Here is a 19,882-nt window from a genome sequence, read left to right as displayed (position 1 = left end):
ATTTTAGCTGCTCTAAGGGGTCCCAGTGACTCCCAACCACGTGGCCGATCACGGGAGCTGGAGGTCGCAGGAGAGAGCCTGGAACATTCTCCGGGACCAGGAGTCCATCCTGTACCTGATCGTCCACAGACAAGGACTCTGTAGCTTCCGTTGTGGGGTTCGGGCCACAGGCTTGTGCCATTGACACTTAGAGCCACCCACCCCCCCAAAGTCAGGTGGTCCACATACGTCTGAGCGACGTCCTCCCCCCTCCCAGTGAGCCTGGCCCTACATCCCACAGGGGAAGGCGCTCCCAGCTCAGGCTGGGTCCCTCCCACCCATCCCTCCTGGCAGCATCCCTCAGGGCTCAAGCAGGTCATCCCAGGAAGCCCTTCTCTGTTACGTTTCTCAGTTTGCTACCTGGACAGGCTGTCCGCTGCTTTCTGGCTCAGGGAAAAACAAAAGTCTCAGAATGTGCTTTGAGATCACATAATAGCAAGACGTTTGGGACTCTGTGTAAAGAAGTTCACTTGTCTTCTAAGAGAGAAGTGTTAAAATGTATACATATAATAGCAACCGGGTGTCCATCAGCAGATGAATGGATAAACAAATGTGGTCCATCCATAGAGTGGAGTGGTACTCAGCCTTCAAAAGGAAGGAGGTTCTGACACTCGCTACAACGTGGATGAACCCAGAGGATGTGATGATCAGTGAGAGAAGCCAGACACAGAAGGACAAATACTGTCTGATTCCACTTATGTGAGGTCCCTAGAGGAGTCACAGCCACAGAGACAGGAAGTAGATGGTGGGGGTCAGGGGCTGGGGGAGGGGAAGGGGGGGGTCCGTGTTTCATGGGGACAGAGTTTCAGTTTGGGAAGCCGAGAAAGTTCTGGAGATGATGGTGGGGATGGTTGCCCGACGATGTGAATGTATTTAATGCCACTGAGCTGTGCACTTCAAAGTACCATTTTAATGGTAAATGTTGTGTTTTCTGTTTGACCACAAGTTTTAGAAAATTACACACACGCCCCAAACCGAACCCTGCTCCGTCCTCCGCTCCTTGGGCCCCTTCTGGGCAGCGCTGTTAGGGCCTCACGGTGGCACACGTGTTCCCTGCCCAGGTACCGGCCAGCCCAGAAGACGGACAGCCTTGGGGAGAGCGGCTCGCACGGCAGTCTGCACAGCACACCGGAGCAGGCCATGGCCGCCCAGAGCCAGCACCACCAGCAGTACATCGGTGAGCCCTCCACCCCAGCGCAGGGCCTGCTGGCAAGGCTCCGGCGCCACTCGGCACCGCTGGGGCTGGGTTTCGGCACCAGCAGCATCTACAGGGATGCTTTAGACACTTTTCTTGTTTACCACCTTTTCAATTACGTAGAAGGTTCTAGATAAACCTTCTTTGTGGAATCCCTGAGACTTTAGAATAATCAGCATGTTCCTCCCAAGTTAATGGATATTAATCCAAAAATAATGGATTAAAGTGACCATCATAAAAATAAGTAAATAAGGGGAATTCCCTGGTGGTCCAGTTGTTCGGACTCCGCGCTCCCACCGCAGGAGGCACAGGTTTGATCCCTGATCGGGGAACTAAGGTCCCACAAGCCGCGTGGCTCGGCCAAAAAATTAAAATATAAAATGTACTAAACTGAAAAAAAATAAGTAAAATGAAATGCCCATCGGAAAAAAGACTGGATGTACTTTCAGCTGAGCCGGGCCCCTCCCTGGGAGCGTCCCTCCCCAGCTGGCACCGTCCCTGCCCCGGAGTGACGGGATATGCTAAAGACATGGGTGGCCTCCGTGAACTTTAGTGTATCTTTGGGCCCCGACTGAACCCTCCCCTGTTAGGTCTTCTGGAGACGCTGTCACCCACCTGGGCGCCCCCAACGCTGGGGGGATGGAGTGCACAGTGTGTGCCAGGCCCGGGCCCTGTGCTTTGTGCGTCACCGGGAGCTGACGATGTTGTCCCCTCCCTGCACCTGAGAAAACCAAAGCTTAAGGGTTGTGCGGTGTGAGAGGAGCCAGGGCTGTCATGGGGTCACCAACACGTCTGGCCGGTGTCCCCAGCCCGTGGGCCAGCCCGCCGGCTCCTCCTGTGTGCCCTCCCAGCCCTGCTGACCTGCTCCCGCGTTCCCCCCTCCACGCCAGATGTGTCCCACGTCTTCCCGGAGTTCCCGGCGCCCGACCTGGGCAGTGTCCTGCTGCAGGAGAACATCACGCTGCACGACATCAAGGCCCTTCAGCTGGCCTACCGGCGGCACTGCGAGGTGACTGCCCCCCGAACCCCGAGCCCGGGCCCTGGGGGCTCCGGTGGGCGCCTTGGTCAGCTGCGCGAGGCCAGCGCCAGAGTATCACTGGGTGTCCCCGCGGGCGACAGGGAGCAGACAGGACTGGCCCCCCCTCCCTCTGGCCAAGGAGTGGATGGAATCTTCCTTCGTTCACTCCCATCCCCTCTCGTGGTCTCTCTGGGTTTGGAAAGATCCCGCTGCAGCCCGCACCCTGGCCGCTTGCTTGGCATGTTCTGATGGCAGACACGTGGTGTGAGCACAGCGGTGTGTTTATCCAGCCGTGTTTATTCCTAGGCCACTTTAGATGTCGTGATGAACCTCCAGTTCCACTACGTTGAGAAGCTGTGGCTTTCCTTCTGGAATTCTAAGGCCTCCTCCAGCGACGGCCCTGCCTCTCTACCTGCCAGGTACTGCCCGTCAGCCCCCAGACAGGCCTCTTGTTTCACGGGGCCTGGGTTTGCCCTGCAGACCGTCTCCTGCTGACACCCACAAATGCACCAGCTTTCCAAGAATCAGCGCTCAGACCCCCTCACGCACGTGTGGTCTTTCCTCTGACTTGGTGTGCGACTCGTGTGGCATGTCCCCTTGTTCGGCACGAGGATCTCAGGGGTGACCACGGGGCAGGGAGCTTGCCTGCACCAGGTGGTCCTGTAGCCTCCCTCGGCTCATCCCGCGAGAGCAGGCCCCGGGCCGACGGCTCACCTGTGTCCCCCGTGACCCTGCCCGCCGCAGGGACGAGGAGCCGGAGGGCGCCGTCCTCCCCAAGGACAAGCTGGTATCTTTGTGCAAGTGCGACCCCGTGCTCCGGTGGATGAGGACCTGCGACCACATCCTGTACCAGGCGCTGGTGGAGATCCTCATCCCGGACGTGCTGCGGCCCGTGCCCAGTAAGCGCCCCTCCCCACACCCCCGCCCGCGACCTCCCCAGAGGAGGCTCCCAGAGCAGAGGCCAACCGAGGTCGCGGGACAGCCTCGGGGGGCGGGCTGAGTCGGGTTCTAACCCGCTTCCCCGGCTGATCTGACGCTGAGCTCGGCTTCCTCCCAGCACTGTGAGTCTGCAGCATGAAGGGGTGGATTCTTCAGACCTTCTCCAGATTCCAGCGGCCTTGACTGAGGAAGGGAGAAAAAGGAGATGGTGGCCCTTGATGGCTACACCCGTCTGGGACTGATGCGGGCCGTGGGGACCCTCCCAGGGCCTCTGCCCCGACCCGCCCTTGTGGCCTCCGGAGGCGGTGACAACGCCCGCCACCAGGGGGCGCCCGCCTGCAGGCCTCCTACATAGGGGCTGTCCCTCGGGCCCCCAGGACCCTGAGGGCGGGAGTCCCGACCCCGTGAGGGCGAAGAGGCCGGGCGCTGAGCCTCGCTTTTCCCGCGACTGCCTGTAAACATCCGTGCCTGTTAGCGCTGGGGAACCTCCGTCTTTTTGATGACCTGGTCTGCTGCTTTTTTTTTGCCAGAAAATGGGAAACAGCAAAACCGTTGCAGTTCTCCTCTGGCCTTGCCTGCCTGGAAACTGTTCAGTGTAGTGTTCTTTTAGAGTCTCTGTGTATTAAGGTTTGAGATTGGGGTATATTTCCTTTTATAACACTAGGGGTGGTTTTCTTTTTTCAAAAAAATGTACTTATTGCAAGCCATCTCAAAATAAATTTGGAAGTTGGTAGAATATGTTTACATGCATGTGTGTGTATCAGGGTCTCCCCCCTCCACTCAGCCCAATGACATGGGGGTGGGTCCGTCTCCGGGGGGCGATCCTGGGCACTGCGGCCCCATCCCCTCTATGCCAGGAGCCGCCCCAGTGTGACAACCATGATGTCCCCAAACATGGCCCAGTGTCCCCTGGGGTCAGGATCACCCCAGGTGAGAACTGCCAGCATAGACAGGTAGATGAGCAGAGATCAACGGCGCTGGGCTGGCCCTAGTTCCTACTCAGCACCTCCGTCACTAAGTGCCCTAAATTCTCACCATCTCTTCTCCTCTGTGTTGCTTGTTCTCGGTGGGTGGTCATTTCCACGGCATGTGCATCTCTTACACGTGAGCTGATTCTGACGGGCAACACTGCCTTTCTCACAGCTAATACTTGTGTCCCCCAGGTACCCTGACACAGGCCATCCGCAATTTTGCCAAGAGCTTGGAAGGCTGGTTGACGAACGCCATGAGCGACTTCCCACAGCAGGTCATCCAGACCAAGGTAACGGTCGGGGTTGGGGTCTGGGCCTCCAGACCACGCTGGGGTGGTGGGGGGAGGGCAGAGGCTACAGCCTGGGGCCCCCTCGGGCCCTGCTGTGCTGTGAAGGGAGGGGGCTCCTGTCCCTCTGCCCCCGGGGAACTTGAGGACCGCTGGGCCCCAGAGAAAGGGGGCTGCTCCTGTGTGTCCTGAGGGTAAGTGGTCCTTCTAGGAAGGCCCAGGGCTGCTGCTGGTGGAGGACAGGTGCTGGCTGGGAGCGCCCGACAGAAGATGTCTTTGCTGGGATACTTTTGGGTTGATTCAGAGCAGATCAAATGTTTCTCTGCTCATCATAGGAGGGGGATTTAATCTCCTTGTGGTCACCCTTATCGCTAGCGTCTTGGCCACAGATCAGAATGTAAAACATGGCCATCAGGCCTACTTGTGGAAAAGAGTTGATCCCGTTCCCTTCTCGAGAGCATTCTTACGGCCTCACACAGGCGGGGCCAGATCTGGGCATCCCGTCTGCCTGCTCCCCACAACCTGGAATTGATTGGTTAGGCCAGTGAGTCTAAAACGTCGGGATGCTTAGGAATCGCCTGGGTAGCTGTTCAAAACTGCAGATTTCCAGGCCACACCCCACAACGTCTGAGCCAGTGGTGCCTGGGAATCGGTATTTTTACCGTCCCTCCCAGAGAGCCAGAGGAATCCTAGAAGCCAGGGCCTGGCCATGCTGTCCTGAATTCTGCCTCACCTGTGCTGTGGCGTCTGCTGTAGATGCCACTCCATGCGTTGGTGATGCCCGTGTCCCTCACTGATTCTCGATTTTGGGGTCTCTGAGACTGTCCGGAGGGCGGGTCCCTCTCCCCTGCCAGAACAGCTCTCTCCCGCTCCCTCCGCCGCCACGCCCCTGAGACGAGAGACAGGCTTACCCTCACACCTTCCTGGGCCCCAGGTAGGCGTGGTCGGCGCCTTCGCGCAGACCCTGCGGCGCTACACGTCGCTCAACCACCTGGCGCAGGCCGCCCGGGCAGTGCTGCAGAACACCGCGCAGATCAGCCAGATGCTGAGCGACCTCAACCGCGTGGACTTCGCCAACGTGCAGGTGACTCTCCCGCGCGCCTCCCCGCGGCCTGGGACCGGGGCACGCGGACCCGGCTTCCACCCGCTAGAAAAATGCGCAGACTCACCAAACTCAGCCTACCGCAAAACCGGCACCGCACCCGGGCCCGGCCCACGCTTCTGTTGCATGAAAAGGGTCGGGGTTGAAGCGCCCACAGTCCTCGGGGACCCCCAGGCTCCACTCGGTGATCGTCCCCCTGGCCTCCAGGCTCTGGGATGACACCTTGGTCCATTTTCATTAAAAATTTGCCTTCCCACTGCCATGTTCACGGCTCTCTCCTCTGGGCTTAGGAAAGTGCAGCCGCCGTCAGGGGAGTCCTGCTGCTGTGTTTACGTCTAGTGTAGGCCCTGAGTTTATCCACCGAATAAACAAAAACACACACACAGAGGAGTGGCCACTTAGAAATAACACAACGCGAAGACGTGGTACAGCCTGGGCCTAGGATGCAGGGAGCCTGGATTTAGGCCCTTGGAAGCCGGGCAGGTTCCCTCTGGATGGCCATCCGTCTCTGCCCCACGAAGCGGGTGCCGAGCTCGCAGTTGGAAAAGGTCGAGAGTAGCAGGTGTCTGTGCCTGTGTGTGTCTGGCCTAGGGCCACGCCCGGGAGATGTCGCTGTCCCTCCGTCCTGACCCGGCCCTCGCCTGCCCGCGCCCTACAGGAGCAGGCCTCGTGGGTGTGCCAGTGCGAGGAGGGCGTGGTGCAGCGTCTGGAGCAGGACTTCAAGCTGACCCTGCAGCAGCAGAGCTCCCTGGACCAGTGGGCCAGCTGGCTGGACAACGTAGTCACCCAGGTGCTGAAGCAGCACGCGGGCAGCCCCAGCTTCCCGAAGGCTGCCCGGCAGTTCCTGCTGAAATGGTCCTTCTACAGGTAGGTGTGCCCTTGATCTCCCAGAGAGCTCCAGGGCGGGTGGGGGCAGGCCTGGGGGGAGGCCAAGGCCCACAGACGCAGACCATCCCGTGGGCCTCACTCCTGGGGGCTCGTGGGGGCAGGCCCAGAGCCTCCTGGGGCCTAAAACTGGGTTACAAAGGCTTCTGCAGACAGAAACCGTCATCTCAGGCCTGCCTGCTGGAGAGACATGGCAGCTCAAGCACGAGCCTTTGTTTCTGCCCCTAGAGCATCCCCACAGAGTGAGGTAAAGGAAGAATCTAGAGAGAACAGGAGCGCAGGTGGTGGCAGGTGGGAGATGAGAACCAGGTGGGGAATCGCGGTGCGAGGGGCCAGCTAGGACAGCAACCAAGAAAACAGGATGCAACATGAGCCTTTATCCCCTCACTGCCAAGTGCAAGCAGGGGGCAGGGACGGGCGTCGGCTCCCCACGCGATGGTCCTGGGTGAGGGTTAGGTGGACATGTTTTAAAACGATGTATGTAACTGTATTATAGTGAATTAGGTGTATGTGTGTGAATGTAAGGAGACTTATTTCAGGGAACGGGCAGGCGTGATCGCGGGGCCAGCACGTCCGAAGTCCGTAGCAGGGGCTGGCGGGCTGGACGCTCAAGCGGGGGAGCAGACGCCACCGTCCGCGGGCGGGGACCCCTTCCTCCTCAGGGAAACCGCAGTTTTGCTCCCAAGGCCCCCCTGCTGACTAGGTGAGGCCCACCCCAGTGTGGAGGCTGAGCTTCTCCACCTCAAGTCGAGGGATGGTGGACGGGAACCATGGCGACACCTAGACTAATGTTTGACTGAATCACTGCCCATCACCGACACAGAAGACTAACCGTCACAGAAAGTAAACGTGAGAGAGAAAAACATATGGAGAGAGAAGAAAGAATGTGAGAAAGAGAACCCATGAAAGAAAACCAAGAGAGGAAGAAAAAGACATGAAAGGATCCAGCCCGGCAGTTTACTCTCCAGCTGATAGGAGCGGTGCGGTCAGGGTCCCGAGGGAAAGCTGTTCCCACGCCGCGCTTCTCCCCTGGGCGAACGGGAGCGGGGGACCCTGCCTGGCTGCAGGAGGACCCGGCCCAGAAGACGTGGGCTGTGCTCACCCAGAGAAGCCCTGCGGCGGCGTTCCGGTCCCAATCAGCGATAAACCCGTGGAAATGGAGCGTTTTGTTAAACGGAGGCAGTTAACCAGGAAGACGGTCAGCTGTTCCCTGCCCGCAGGCCGTGCAGGACAGCCCGTCAGCCGGCTGTGGCCCAGGGCTCAGGTCGCCGTCCACCTGGCTGTGCAGATGAATGTTACTGGCGCGAGGCCAGGCCCACTCGTTTACAGATCCTTAGCAGCGTTGAGCAGTGGCGAGCAGAAGACTATTTACTGTCTGGCTCTTATCGGAGAGTTTCCTGACCCCTCGGCCAGCTGTGGCCCAGCCACTCCCTGTCCCCAGCGCCGTCCTCGTGCTCTGCCCTGGTCTGCTGGCCTCAGGGCCTCTGCGCTGCCCTCCCCTGCCTGGAACATCCTTCCCCACGGAGCCCTGCGGCCCGATCATCCTCAGAGAAGCCTGCAGACCTCCCGAGTGAAGTAGCGTTCCCCTTCCCGTCCTCTGTCCCCTGCGCCTGGATTTTCTTCCATTGCCTGTCACCCCGTTCTCTGTTGGCTTGTCTGTTGCCCGTCTCCTCGACGATCACCCAGGTCTCCTCCAGAGCCGGGACGTCGCCCTTGTTCCCCGCTGCTCCTCAGCCTCCGAATGTTGAGTGATGAATGAACGAGAAGGGGATTGTAAGCCTGATTGACCACGTGGCTCAGCTGTGGACTTACACCCCATCACCACAGAGGGAACAGGATTTAGTCAAAAAGTGCGATAAAGCAACGCTGGGGTGATGGGGGAGGAACGGAGTCGGTGGCTGCAGAGAAAGCCGGTGGGGACTCAGACCCCGCCCCCGTGGCCGGAAGTCGTGACCTGAGGAATCGGGACCCGCAGGGTGAGCCCGTGACCTTACACTGCAGAGATGAGAACCCAGCTGAGGCTTGAAAGCGGCCGCGGCCTCCGTGAGAGGGGGCTGCTTTTCTCTGTAACGACGGAGGCCCCACCTGACTCCGGCTTGTTGAGTTTAAGGGACTTGTCTCTGTAGCATCCACCAGCAAATGGACAGCAGTGGGCAGGGGCCGGGTAAGCTGACGGCCAGGCTCGAGTCCGGCTTCTCCCAGTGGAGTTTCACTGATGTTCCCACCGCAGGAAGTTGCGAACCCGTTTGGAGAACCCAAAACAGACCAAGGTGACCATGGAGGCGGTTCAGAAAAGCCTCTCAAGCCAAAGCTTCAAACCAGACGCTGAGGCTTGGGGGGTGCCGGGTACCAGCGCCCGATCCAGGGGGTCCTTCAGGGAAGGGTGCCGGGTACCCCCCTGGGTGGGCACAGAGTGGGAGGGTGACTCGAAGCATTTGGGCCTGTTGTCTCCTGTTAGAGCAGCATAGACCATATTTGAACACTTTGAAATGCAAGCAGCTTCGTTCCAGGCCTGTGTTATCGGCAGCAACATGAAAACCAAGCACCGCTTCCAGGCGTGGGGAAGGGAGGGTGGGAGGGGGTGAGGGGCCCCTTCCAGGGGCCCCTTCCCAGGGACCCGTGGTCTGTGCTCACTCGCTTACCTTTAGGGGGTCAGCCATACAGAGCCAAAGGAGCTTCTGAGCAGGAAACACATCCCAAACCCCGAGCCTGTTCCCTGTGCCCACGTACGCGGCCTTTGTGCTCGTTCTTTGTGAACGTTCTTCAGGTGACCTTTGCTTCCTAAAGTGCTCATTTGGACACAGGCAGGCACCACCCAGGTCCCCTCCTTGGTTGCCCTTCCAGGGCATCTCGAAGCCACAGCCGGCTGGAGCCAGCTCTCCTTTTCCACTGCTGAACCAAAATGCCGTCAGAGCGTGTCTGCACACTGGCCCGGGAAGATGCAAGAAGAATCAAGTAAACTGATTTGTTGTCGGCTGTCTTTGCTGACTCGCCCGCACGCCCCATTGCTAACACACAACCAGCAGCAGTTTCAACCGGTTAAAAGATAAACTGAGGCTCGTTAAATTTTCAAAAGATTCTTTGAGGGACTTCCCTAGTGGCGCAGCGGTTAAGAATCCACCTGCCAATGCAGGGGACACGGATTCAAGCCCTGCTCCGGGAAGATCCCACAGGCCGTGGAGCACCTAAGCCTGTGCACCACAACTGCTGAGCCCGCGCACCACAACTACTGAAGCCCGCGTGCCTAGAGCCCGTGCTCCGCAACAAGAGAAGCCACCTCAGTGAGAAACCTGAGCACCGACTGCAGCAAAGACCCAACGCAGCCAAAAATAAAGAAATAAATAAAAAGATCCTTTGAGCAAACATCGCTTTGAAAGCCAAAGTGGTTAACAGCCTCCCCGGACAGGAGCAGGGGGAGAGGTGTTTACACAGAAGGAAATGACTTGATGGCTGCAGCTTGGGTGCTTTGACTGATCCGCCCAGGTTCTGGATGCTTGGACTTCAGGGCGGCAGGGCCACCCCGGGGTGACGCCCCATGGTTCCTCTCCTGTCCTGTCCCTTCCTGTTTCTTTTCTCGCTACCACAGCGATTAGACGTCACAGAGTAGGTGAGTTCTGAGCTGGAGCGTCCAGGTGTTTGGGGCCACGTGGCAGATGCACTTATAGGCCAGGGCTTTTGGTCGGGTACCACGTTAAATAATTCCTTTAGACCAGAGCTCGCTTTCTCTGGAAAAAATCAGATAGTAGATCTTTTTGAGGGATAAAGTTTTCCAGGCACACAGCACATCAACGACAGGCACAGCCAATAAAACTTTATTTATGGATGCTGCAGTGTGAATTTCAGGTACTTTCCATGTGTCGTGAAATACAATTCTTTTGACCTTTTTTGCCAACCATTCAAAACGGTAAAAACCATTCTTGGCTGGCAGGCTGGATCTGGTCTGGCTTGGGCCGCAGTTTGCCAACCCCTGCTTTGGATGAAAGAGGCAAAGGCACCCTGAACTTGAATCTCGTTTTTAGGCGCCTAAAGCTGCTGGCTAAGGATGGGGAGGATGGGAAAGGCCACGGGGTGGTCTGGGAGGCTGGCAGGCCCCTCGCAGGCCGGCTGGGGGCTGGAGGGGAGCCTGGCGTCCCGGAGGTGCCAGCCCGTGTCTGCCGCCTCAGCTCCATGGTGATCCGCGACCTCACGCTGCGCAGCGCCGCCAGCTTCGGCTCCTTCCACCTCATCCGGCTGCTCTACGACGAGTACATGTTCTACCTGGTGGAGCACCGCGTCGCCGAGGCCACTGGGGAGACGCCCATTGCCGTGATGGGAGAGGTGAGCGCCGCGGGAGGAGAGGGCCGGCCTCGGGGCCCAAGAGAACACACTCGTGGGGGCGGGCGGCGGGTGGGAAAAAGCTCGCCTGCCCAAGCGGGACAGGCCCTGGCTCCTCTGTCCCCTACTCACGTGACCCAGGCAGGATTTCCGCCTCATTGTGGTAAAATACACAGAACGTAAAATTTACCTTTTTAACCATCTCAGAGGAAACAATTCAGTGGCATTTAGTACATTCACAGCATTGTGAAACCACCGCCTATCTTGTTCCAGAACATTCCATCACCCCAAAAGAAAACCCCACCCCCTTGGCAGTAACCCCCCCCAGCCCCTGGCAACCGTGAATCCACTCTCTGTCTCTGTGGATCTGCCTGTTCTGGACGTTTCCCATCAATGGAATCACACCCTGTGTGTCCTTCTGTGTCTGGCTTCTCTCACTGAGCATCGTGTTCTCAAGGTCCATCCACGTGGTAGCGAGTGTCGGTGCTTCTGTCCTTCTTACGGCCAGATACTGTTTGATTGCACGGATATGCACCACCTTGCTGATCCATCACCTGTTGGTAGATGGGCTGTTTCCACCCTTTGGCTGGTGTGAATCGTGCTGCTGTGAGCATTCATGTACACAATTTGTTTGAACACCTGTTTCCGTCCTTTGGGGTATAGACCGAGGAGCAGAATTGCAGGGTCATGACAGGGTTGTTTCAAGGAAGAAAGGAGGCGACACTTGTAGAGCTTTTAGTACGTGATAAGCCCATGATCAACAGCGGCTGTTCCTTCACTGACCACTCAAGAGGCCACAGCCCTCCAGCGGCTCCCAGGCAGGGCCCTGGAAAGTGTTAGAGGGGCCACACCCAGACACCCCGCAGCCTCAGGGCCGCTTCTCACGGCAGAAGCCCTCTCACTTACAAAGCGAAAGCCCGATTCCACTGTGGCCGAGGACATTGCTAACCTTCCCCGGCACCTGCTCTGCAGAGGGCCCTCAACTCCGGGCTTCTCTCTTTCAGTTCAACGATCTTGCCTCCCTGTCGCTGACACTGCTCGACAAAGGTGGGTGTGTCTGGGCTTTCCCTCCTGTCCTGGGCCTGGTGGCGATCAGGGCGGCCCCTGGGGCGGGGACATGGGGCAGCAGTCCCCTGGGGGCTCAGAGCAGAGGCCCTGCCCCTCCTGCCGGAGTACGTTCAGTCCTGCTCCCTGGGTCCCTGCACACCAGGCCCCTCAGCGCAGGGCCACGGACAGGACTGGTGCCGGGGCAGGGGCTGGCGGGGTGAGGGCCTCCTGCGGCCACGTCCAGAGGGGGAGCAGGGCAGGCGGGCCAGAGAGCGCCCCGCCCGGGGGCCCATCCCCTGCCCCACGGAGGGAGGGGGGCCCAACCGCCGAGGGCGACGCTGCCAGGAGCACGGCCCAGGCACGTGGGCGTTGGTCGTGGGGAGGAAGGCCTCCAGGTTGACTGGGTCACCAGGCCCAGGCTGAGGCAGTGCCCTGCCCTGGCCCCTTCGCACCCCGTGAAGACGTGCCCCGCGCCCCACCCCGCCTCCGCAGATGACCTCAGCGAGGACCGTGGAGGCAGCGAGGCCCGCTCGGAGGCCCGAGGCCGGGGCGAGCCCCTGGTGAAGCGGGAGCGCGGCGACCCCAACCACCCGCTGCAGGGCGTCTAGCTGGGCCGCGCCGCCCCGGCTCCGGGTCCCAGAGCTCCGCTGCGGTAGTGCCTCCTGGACGAAGTGACCTTTACTCTGAGTGCTGGGGCCCCCGGGCCAGGGCGCCCTTAAAGGACACGCTCTCCCTCAAGAGGAAAACCGTTGCGACCGCGGCTGAAGCTCAGATGGGGCGCCCAGACCCCTTTTCCTTCTTCTGACTGTTCTTTCCCCCACTGCGAACATCTGCCTCCAGAGCTGGAAGGGGCCGTGCTGAGCGAGTCGCTACCTCCACTTTGGGCCTCTCCCCCTGCCAGCTGGTTCCGATTTTCACCCTGATTTGAAAAAACTCCGGCGGGTCCCAGGGAGGAAGGGATGTCCCGCAGCCGTCGGGCAGCACCAAGCTGGCCATGTCCCCGCAGCCCCCCTCAGGCCCTGCGGTGGGGAGAGGCCATCTCGGTCCTCGCCCTGTGGCCTCCTGCCCTGCTGGCCGCCAGGCGCCCCGTCTCTAGACCCCAAAGGGATCGGAAGCAGCTGCCAAGTGCCGCGTCCCCGGACGGTGCGCAGCCCACGGCCCCACACAGCTCAAAGGACAAGTCACCGAGGCAGGCCCGCTCATGCCAAGACGTGGTGAGGCCTTTCAGAATCAAAGCCAGAAGCTTGATCAGCAACTGGAAGGACTGGGGATCCGTCCAGGTTCACAGCCAACGTCAAGTTAAACTGTCAGATCTGGAATGAGCTTGTTCCAAGGGGGCCGGGAGGTCCAGGTCTCCACCGTGCCTTCCGAGGGCAGCCAGCCTGCCAAGTCTGTGCACGAACAGCCGTGCCTGAGCCCCGCTCCACAGAACCTTCCAGAACGTCTGCCTTTGAAGTAGCGATCCCAGAGCACTGTGACCCCAGCAGGTCCTCTCTTGAACTGCTCAGGGTCCACACTCTTCTCTGGGGACAAACGAATCCCAAGGGCTGTCCCAGCCCTGACCTCGAAACTCTCCGGATCTGTGTTCCTCATAACATGTTGCACCAGTAAGCTCTGTGCCAGAGTTCCGCCCCCGAAGCAGCTGCAAAGAAGAAAGACAAGCCTCTGGTCTAAGAAACATCGGCTTCTCAAATGCAATAATTTCTCCTTTTGGAAATATGTTCATACCAATAGTTTTGTGCTCTAATTGTTATTAGAACATTCCTTATGAATGTGTGTATCGCAGTATATTCAGTCCCCCATGTTGTTTTCTCATTCATGCAGAAGGTACTAATGTAAACTCACGAGGCCTTTAAAAACCCTACTTCTCGACAAGCAAGAGCGCTGTGCATCCCTGGCCCCTGCAGGTGCCCGGGGAGAGCAGCAGGGAAGGACGAGAAATCTCATTTAAGAAACCAAAAGCCCGTCATGATCACAACGTGCGTGTGGTCTTAAAATTGCAGACTCAGATGAACTCAGACAGAAAGAATGTCTTTAAAGCTACATCTCCTTTCCTGGGAGACGTTCAAGCTCACGGCTCCTGGATTGTGACGCCTGCCTTTTCTTCCACGTTTCTGCCTTACGTTCTGTCTAGTCCTTTGCCGGATTCCTCGAGGAGGAATATAAATGACAGTAAAGACACCAGCCTTCCAAGCCCGTTCTCGTTTCCCGTTGCAATAAACACACTGAACGTGCCTGTTGTGGGTCACAATCCACACTCCAGCCTTTGCCCCGCCGCCCCCTCCAGTGGCCTTGGAGGACGCATCCCTCCCTCCCACACTCCCCTGGCCCTGGCACAGCCAGCCTGGCCAGACCTGGGCCACACGAGCCCAGGAAGGGAGGGCAGCGGTGCTTTCCTCCGGCTCTCTGGGGAATGTTCCAGAAGGAGCATTTAGCAAGGCCAGAGAGGGCAAGAAAACAACTCTCAGCCCAGGATGGGCGAGACTGTTTGTAAACAGACTAAACTGGTTCAGAGACGCAGAATAAATCCACGCTCCGGCCGCTGACGCAGCCCACTGGTTGTTTACGGGGTTTATCTGGTAAAGCGGTGCGGCCCGAACTTCAGAACCCCCTAAGAATCAGGGCGTGAGCTTCTTCCGAAATCGCCAGTTCCTGGGCCCCATCCCCAGACAGCCTGGCTCGTGGGCTTAAGGTGCAGGCCGGGCATCCATACTGTTGTGACCACCCACCCTGGGGGACCCTGACACGGGATTATAGGACTGTGAAGAAACCCTGCAGAGGAGAGCGATGCGCTCAGGAACCAGGAAGGGCCCACAGGTGGGAGGATGTTCCAGAAACGTGGACGCGGTTCCCCGTTAGTCACCCATAAAATCTGCTTCTCCGGGGCCAGGCTGGTGCCCCTTGTGCCGCTGGAGATGCTCAGCCTTGGCCCCAGCCCAGGCCCCTCTGTCCCGGGTGGAGGCCCTGGGGACCCCAGGTGACACTAAAATCATCCATCGCTATCCCAGGCTGGGAACTCCAGGGCCTGCGCTTGGCTTAAGGCTCTGCTGCCACCATCTTGAAATTCTTAAGAGTTTTCCACCAAAGGGCCCATGCTTTTAATATTGCACTGGGCCCCACAAATACTGTGGCCAATCCTGGGGAGGAACTCTCAGGACCCAAGCACGCAGCCTCCCCTCAGCCGGGTGGCCAGGCCCTGACTCCAGGCCGACTCCTCTGCCAGGCTCTGAGAACCCAGCGGAACCCAGACTCGTCCCTACCCTCCCGTGGTTCACGATTTCAGCCCAAGGCCCCCCTGAGCAGCACCAGCTCTTGCGGGGAGCAGGAGCCGACCCCCCAATCTTCCCCCTTGGAGATCCCGGCCCGGGGCCAGGCGGCAGGGTCCCTGGGAGGGGAGAGCACCTTAGGGCCTGGGTGGCTGGCGAGGCTCTTGAACACAAGAGATGCCCACGTGATTCCCGCCCCAGGAGCTGGAGAGGAGACGAGGAGGGGAGGCTGCTGAAGGCCCGTGGGCCATCGAGTCCCTCGAGTGGCCCATTGGGTAGGGCTCCGGGGCACAGGCACAGCGAAAGGGGGACCCAGTCCTACCAAGAGCCTCCAGGAGGTCCTGACCAATCACAGTGGCTTCTTGCCACTCTGGTCCATTCTTCTCTTCTTGTTGACAGTCTTCCAAGGTAGGTGTTAACCCCGCCCACCACTGTACACATGAGGAAAATGAGGCTGCTGGCTGGAATGCAAGCAAAATGGCTGGAGCCCTGGCAGCCATCTTGGACCTCGAGGTGGACATCATAAAATAAGGATGGCAAAGCAATGAGAGAGAAGGAACCTGGGTTCCTGGTGATCATTATAACCCTAATGGCCCCGAGTCAGAGTTCAATAAGCCACAGTTTGGGAGGGTTGCAGGGGGACCGATAGGTGTTCTAGCCTCCAAGAACTCTCTGGTAGCAAGAACTCTGAAGTGAGATGCGAGGCGTGCGTGCGTGCATGCGCACACACACACGTCAGCTACAGGAATGCTAAGTAAGAACAGAGAGATTCTCCCTGGCTGGGAGTGTCACCCCCACCCCAGTTTTTCTCCCACTTTTCTGGCTGCCCCCACCCCCACCCCCTGCATCTGGGTCCTGCTCCTTCCACAACCTCCGTGACCTCATCCACGTGCTGCTGACTTGCTCCACGGCTGCCCGCCCACCGCGGCTCAGAGGTTCGTGGGTGCGTCGCCCTCCAAAGGGCAAGACAGGAGCTCAGCATCTGACGATCCAGACCTCCTGCCTGTATCCCCATCCCACTGTCCGGGCCAGAAACCCAGGGCCACCTGCATGTCCTCCGTCCCTCCTACCTCCTCCAGACTGCCCCTAACGTGGCCACTGGTTCCTTCCTCCTGGCCACTCCCTGAGCCCTCCCCGCCTGGAGATGCAGCAGGGCAGCCGGGCTTGGACACTAGCTGTGCCCTCAGGTAAATTACTTAGATCAGTTTCCCCATCTGGGAAAAAAGGGTAATAAAAACACCTACCTCACAGTGTTGTTGTGAGATTTAAATAAGTTGATTTATAGAAAGTACTGGAGTAAGCATTCAACAATAGTTTCTCAACCTTGGCACCTTTGGCATTTGGGGTTGGCTAAGTCTCTGGGTTGGCGGGGGGGCCGTTCTGGACACTGGGAGGTGTTGAGCAGCATCCCTGGCCCAGCAGCACCCCACCCCCAGTGGTGAAGACCATAAATATCTCCAGATACTGATTGCCAAGTGTCACTTGCCCCCAGGTGAGAACCACCGGGTAATAGCATTCTCATTATCAGTTCTCTGCATCTTTCACATCTTGACAACCAAGTCACTTGTCATTTGTCTTTTCCTCCCGTGGCCCACTTGCTGCTCTGACTTTTTTTTTTTTCTTTTAACATAGCATGATCTTTTAAAAAAATATTTATTTGGCTGCACCGGGTCTTAGTTGCGGCATGTGGGATCTTCGTTGCCATGTGCGGGATCTTTAGTTGCAGTATGTGGGATCTAGTTCCCTGACCGAACCTGGGTCCCCTGCATTGAGAGCCAGAGTCTTAACCACTGGACCACTAGGGAAGTCCCTGCTCTGACTTTTTGCTCCTGGAACTCACCCCAGTGTCTCATTTCAGGCTCTTTCACCTTTGTTGCTCTTCCCACCTAAACTCCACCCCACACACACACCCCTTCCTCTTTAGCATTCATCTTAACTGACACCTCCTCCAGGAAGCCTTCCTGGAAGATCCCTAGCTAGATTAGGATCCCTTCTCTGTATTTCCTGCACTATATTGTGATTGTTGGCAAATCTCTTTCTCATGAGCTCTGAGGGTGAGTAGCTCTGATCTGCCTTGCTCAATACTGTATTTCCCAAATCTTGCACAGATAAAATCAAATTCATTCAGGAGGCCACCACCACCATTTTCTGATATAATCGAAGCTGGGCTTTAGAAAGATTTATTCTGGCGTGTGGATCACACACGAAGAAAATGGAAGCAAGGGGGTCACTAGGTACTTGTGAAGATGGTACAGGCCGGGTGGGGGGTCAGAGTGTTGCAGTGGAGATGAAGGCAGGGGAGCAGAGGCAAGAGGGCTGCTAGAGCAGCAGGCCAAGCGGCTATGAAATCAAGTCGGCGGATTTGACCCGTTTTTCTTTGTAATGGACCAGGATAGAAATAGAAAAGATCAGGAGTGTCAGTGTAATTAGCAAAGATAACTATGGCTTTGTAACATCTCAGTATATGTTATACGATGTGTGTGTACATACACATACGGGATTGGGCTGCATGTAAAGTGTACCGAACATACATACGTATTGAAAGCCACAGTCCTAGAGACTAGTTCTCACCTATGCTGAGGTCATGGATCCCTTTGAGAACCCTCTGTGATGGACGCCTGTGGGGTTTTGCTACCAAGCATCTATCTGTTCCACCTTCTTTGGACATAACACTCCGATTTCTTCTGGGCAGTGACCCTTCTTCCCACCGTTTGAAACACCATCTGTAAGTGGGCGCTCGCACACACTGAAAGAGGCTGCTCCTGGCCGAGGGGACGGAGGGGACGGGCTTGACGTGTGAGGTGGCCCAGGGTGAGCTGGGAGGGAGACGGGGAGGGCTTCCTAGATCTTGGCGAGGACTGGGGGTTGCATCCCGGGAGTGACGGCCCATGACCTCAAAATGGACGTCAAACTCCCCTCTGTCAACCCTCTTCTGTACAACTGTTCACTGGACCCCTCCACCTAAAGGCTCTCGCTCAATGAATATCTGACCGGAGCATAAAGTGGATAGAGTCAGGGAAAGCAGGAGGGGGCAGGGATTAATAACGTGTCCTGCCATGCTGGATGCATCTGACACCTCCTCCTCAGAATCTGAATTGTGAGCTGAATATAAGACTGAAAGCAGTTGAAGTTTGAGCATTCTTGGGATGGTGGGCGGTGACCCACCGATTCCCAAGACCCACTGGAGCTGCCCCGTTTCTTCTCTTTTCTCTCTGATCTTAGGGGGATGCTCATCACTTTCCAGCAAGTTTTCCACTGGCTCACATTTGACAGGTGTTTTGGGGGGTTTGCAAGCAGTCTCCAAACCGATACACCCTCAGTACCCATGAGCTTTGCAGGCAGTTTCAAAAGGGAGTCTCAGGCCCCCCCTGTAGCCCTCCCAGGATAAAGAGCCCCTGTTTTAGACACGGCGCATGCCTAGTGCTGGGAGCGTAATCAGAGCAGCCAGCAACTACCTGACCTGTTTCCCAGAAGATGCCAGGCCTCAGCTGGGGCAGAGCCTTTGAGTTTCTGCAAGTTTATTTACTTAGAAGGAGCTGAACTGCTTTTCATCCTAGAGCCCAGTTTTGATTTCATTCCTAATCCTCTGCTGCCCCCCTGTGGTCACTGTGTGACACAGCCTCTTCCTTTTCACCCGGGGAAACCAGCCAGCTGGGGATTTTGCCTAGAATGGAGGCTGTTTTGTTTACTAAAATTGCAATCATGCATGGAAAGACCGCAAGCAATGGAGTGCAAGAGCTAGCTGCCTCTTTTCTCCATCTGCCTCTCCTCCTCTTCCTCAACTACTCCCTATTTATTTATCTCCCCACAAGATATTCAATAACTACAAAGTATCAATGGTAAACTGGCCGACACCAGTGATCTGAGTTGTAAATGGTACAAATCGACATCAGGTGCCCCCTGTTAGGTTAGTCCATGTTATTTGCACCAAAAATTCATCACCTGAATTTAATCAGGAGGAAACAGCCAACAAACCCAAAATGAAATGGCATTCTGCAAAATAGCTGGGCCGTACGCCTCACCAGTGTCATGGTGAAGGAAAAATAAGACAGAGGAATTAATCCAGACTAAAGGAAACTGAGGAGTAATGACATCGAAATGCAACAAGGAATCCTGGACTGGATCCTGGAACAGGAACAAAACACTGGCAGTCAGCAGATGAGACCTGAATAGGTTTTTACGCTAGTGAATCGTACTGCGTCAGTGTGAGTTTCCTGGTTTTGATCATCGTGCTGTTTACGTAAGATGTTAACATTTGGGGGAGCTGGGTGAAGGCTGTATGGAATTTCTTGGTACTATTTTTGCACCTTCTTTGTAAATTTGAATTTCTTTTTTCTTTTTTTTTTTAGGGTTAGGGTAAGTCTGAATTTATTTTAAATTGAAGGTTAAATCTTTTTAATTACAAATAATATAAAGTACGATCAGCATTTCCTCCTAGCTCCATACCACATTTAGCTGCTGCAGAATATGGGAGTGAGGGAAGCTAGTGCACCCAGCTCGAGTCAGGGGTCCCCCTCTTGGCCTCAGCGTCAGCCGCAATGGACACCTTGCTGTCAAGAACTTGACCCTGTGGACTGCGGGGGGAGGCGGGGGCGTGGAGGTGGCGCGGGGGAGCTGCCGCGTGGAGGTGGCGCGGGGGAGCTGCCGAGCAGAGGAGGCCAGGAACTGTAGCTGAGTAATATCTGGGTCCTCACCCTCTGCGTGGGGCTGGGCACAGAGCAGATACTTCACAGGGCCGGCTCCCTGCCCACGATGGGAAGATGAGAACAGAACTACAGCTGTGAAAGCCCTTTTTCCTGGGCCCAACTACAGAAGCTGT

At 57.2% G+C, this 19,882-nt stretch overlaps 1 protein-coding gene across 9 annotated transcripts in view; it reads left to right on the top strand.

Moving 5' to 3' along the window:
- Positions 1 to 14,031, top strand: part of RFX2 (regulatory factor X2) — a 96,374-nt gene extending 82,343 nt beyond the window's left edge. For 6 of the 9 annotated variants that reach the window (XM_082455555.1, XM_082455552.1, XM_082455550.1 and 3 more), the window contains 9 exons: positions 1,101 to 1,216; positions 2,125 to 2,243; positions 2,559 to 2,671; positions 2,997 to 3,151; positions 4,355 to 4,452; positions 5,384 to 5,533; positions 6,210 to 6,418; positions 10,600 to 10,753; positions 11,755 to 12,388. In XM_082455555.1, the coding sequence (XP_082311681.1) occupies positions 1,101 to 1,216; positions 2,125 to 2,243; positions 2,559 to 2,671; positions 2,997 to 3,151; positions 4,355 to 4,452; positions 5,384 to 5,533; positions 6,210 to 6,418; positions 10,600 to 10,753; positions 11,755 to 12,018 (1,378 nt within the window). In that variant the 3' untranslated portion in view covers positions 12,019 to 12,388. Of the gene's footprint in view, positions 1 to 1,100; positions 1,217 to 2,124; positions 2,244 to 2,558; positions 2,672 to 2,996; positions 3,152 to 4,354; positions 4,453 to 5,383; positions 5,534 to 6,209; positions 6,419 to 10,599; positions 10,754 to 11,754 lie in introns of all 9 variants that reach the window. The other 3 variants (XM_082455553.1, XM_082455557.1, XM_082455556.1) reach the window with 1 other exon arrangement.
- The last annotated feature ends 5,851 nt before the right edge of the window (positions 14,032 to 19,882 follow it).

The sequence above is a fragment of the Balaenoptera physalus genome (genome assembly GCF_965194825.1).
Source record: "Balaenoptera physalus genome assembly, chromosome: 3".
NCBI lineage: Eukaryota > Metazoa > Chordata > Mammalia > Artiodactyla > Balaenopteridae > Balaenoptera > Balaenoptera physalus.
The sequence above is the reverse complement of the archived record's forward strand: the minus strand, read 5'-3'. Positions and strand labels throughout refer to the sequence as shown.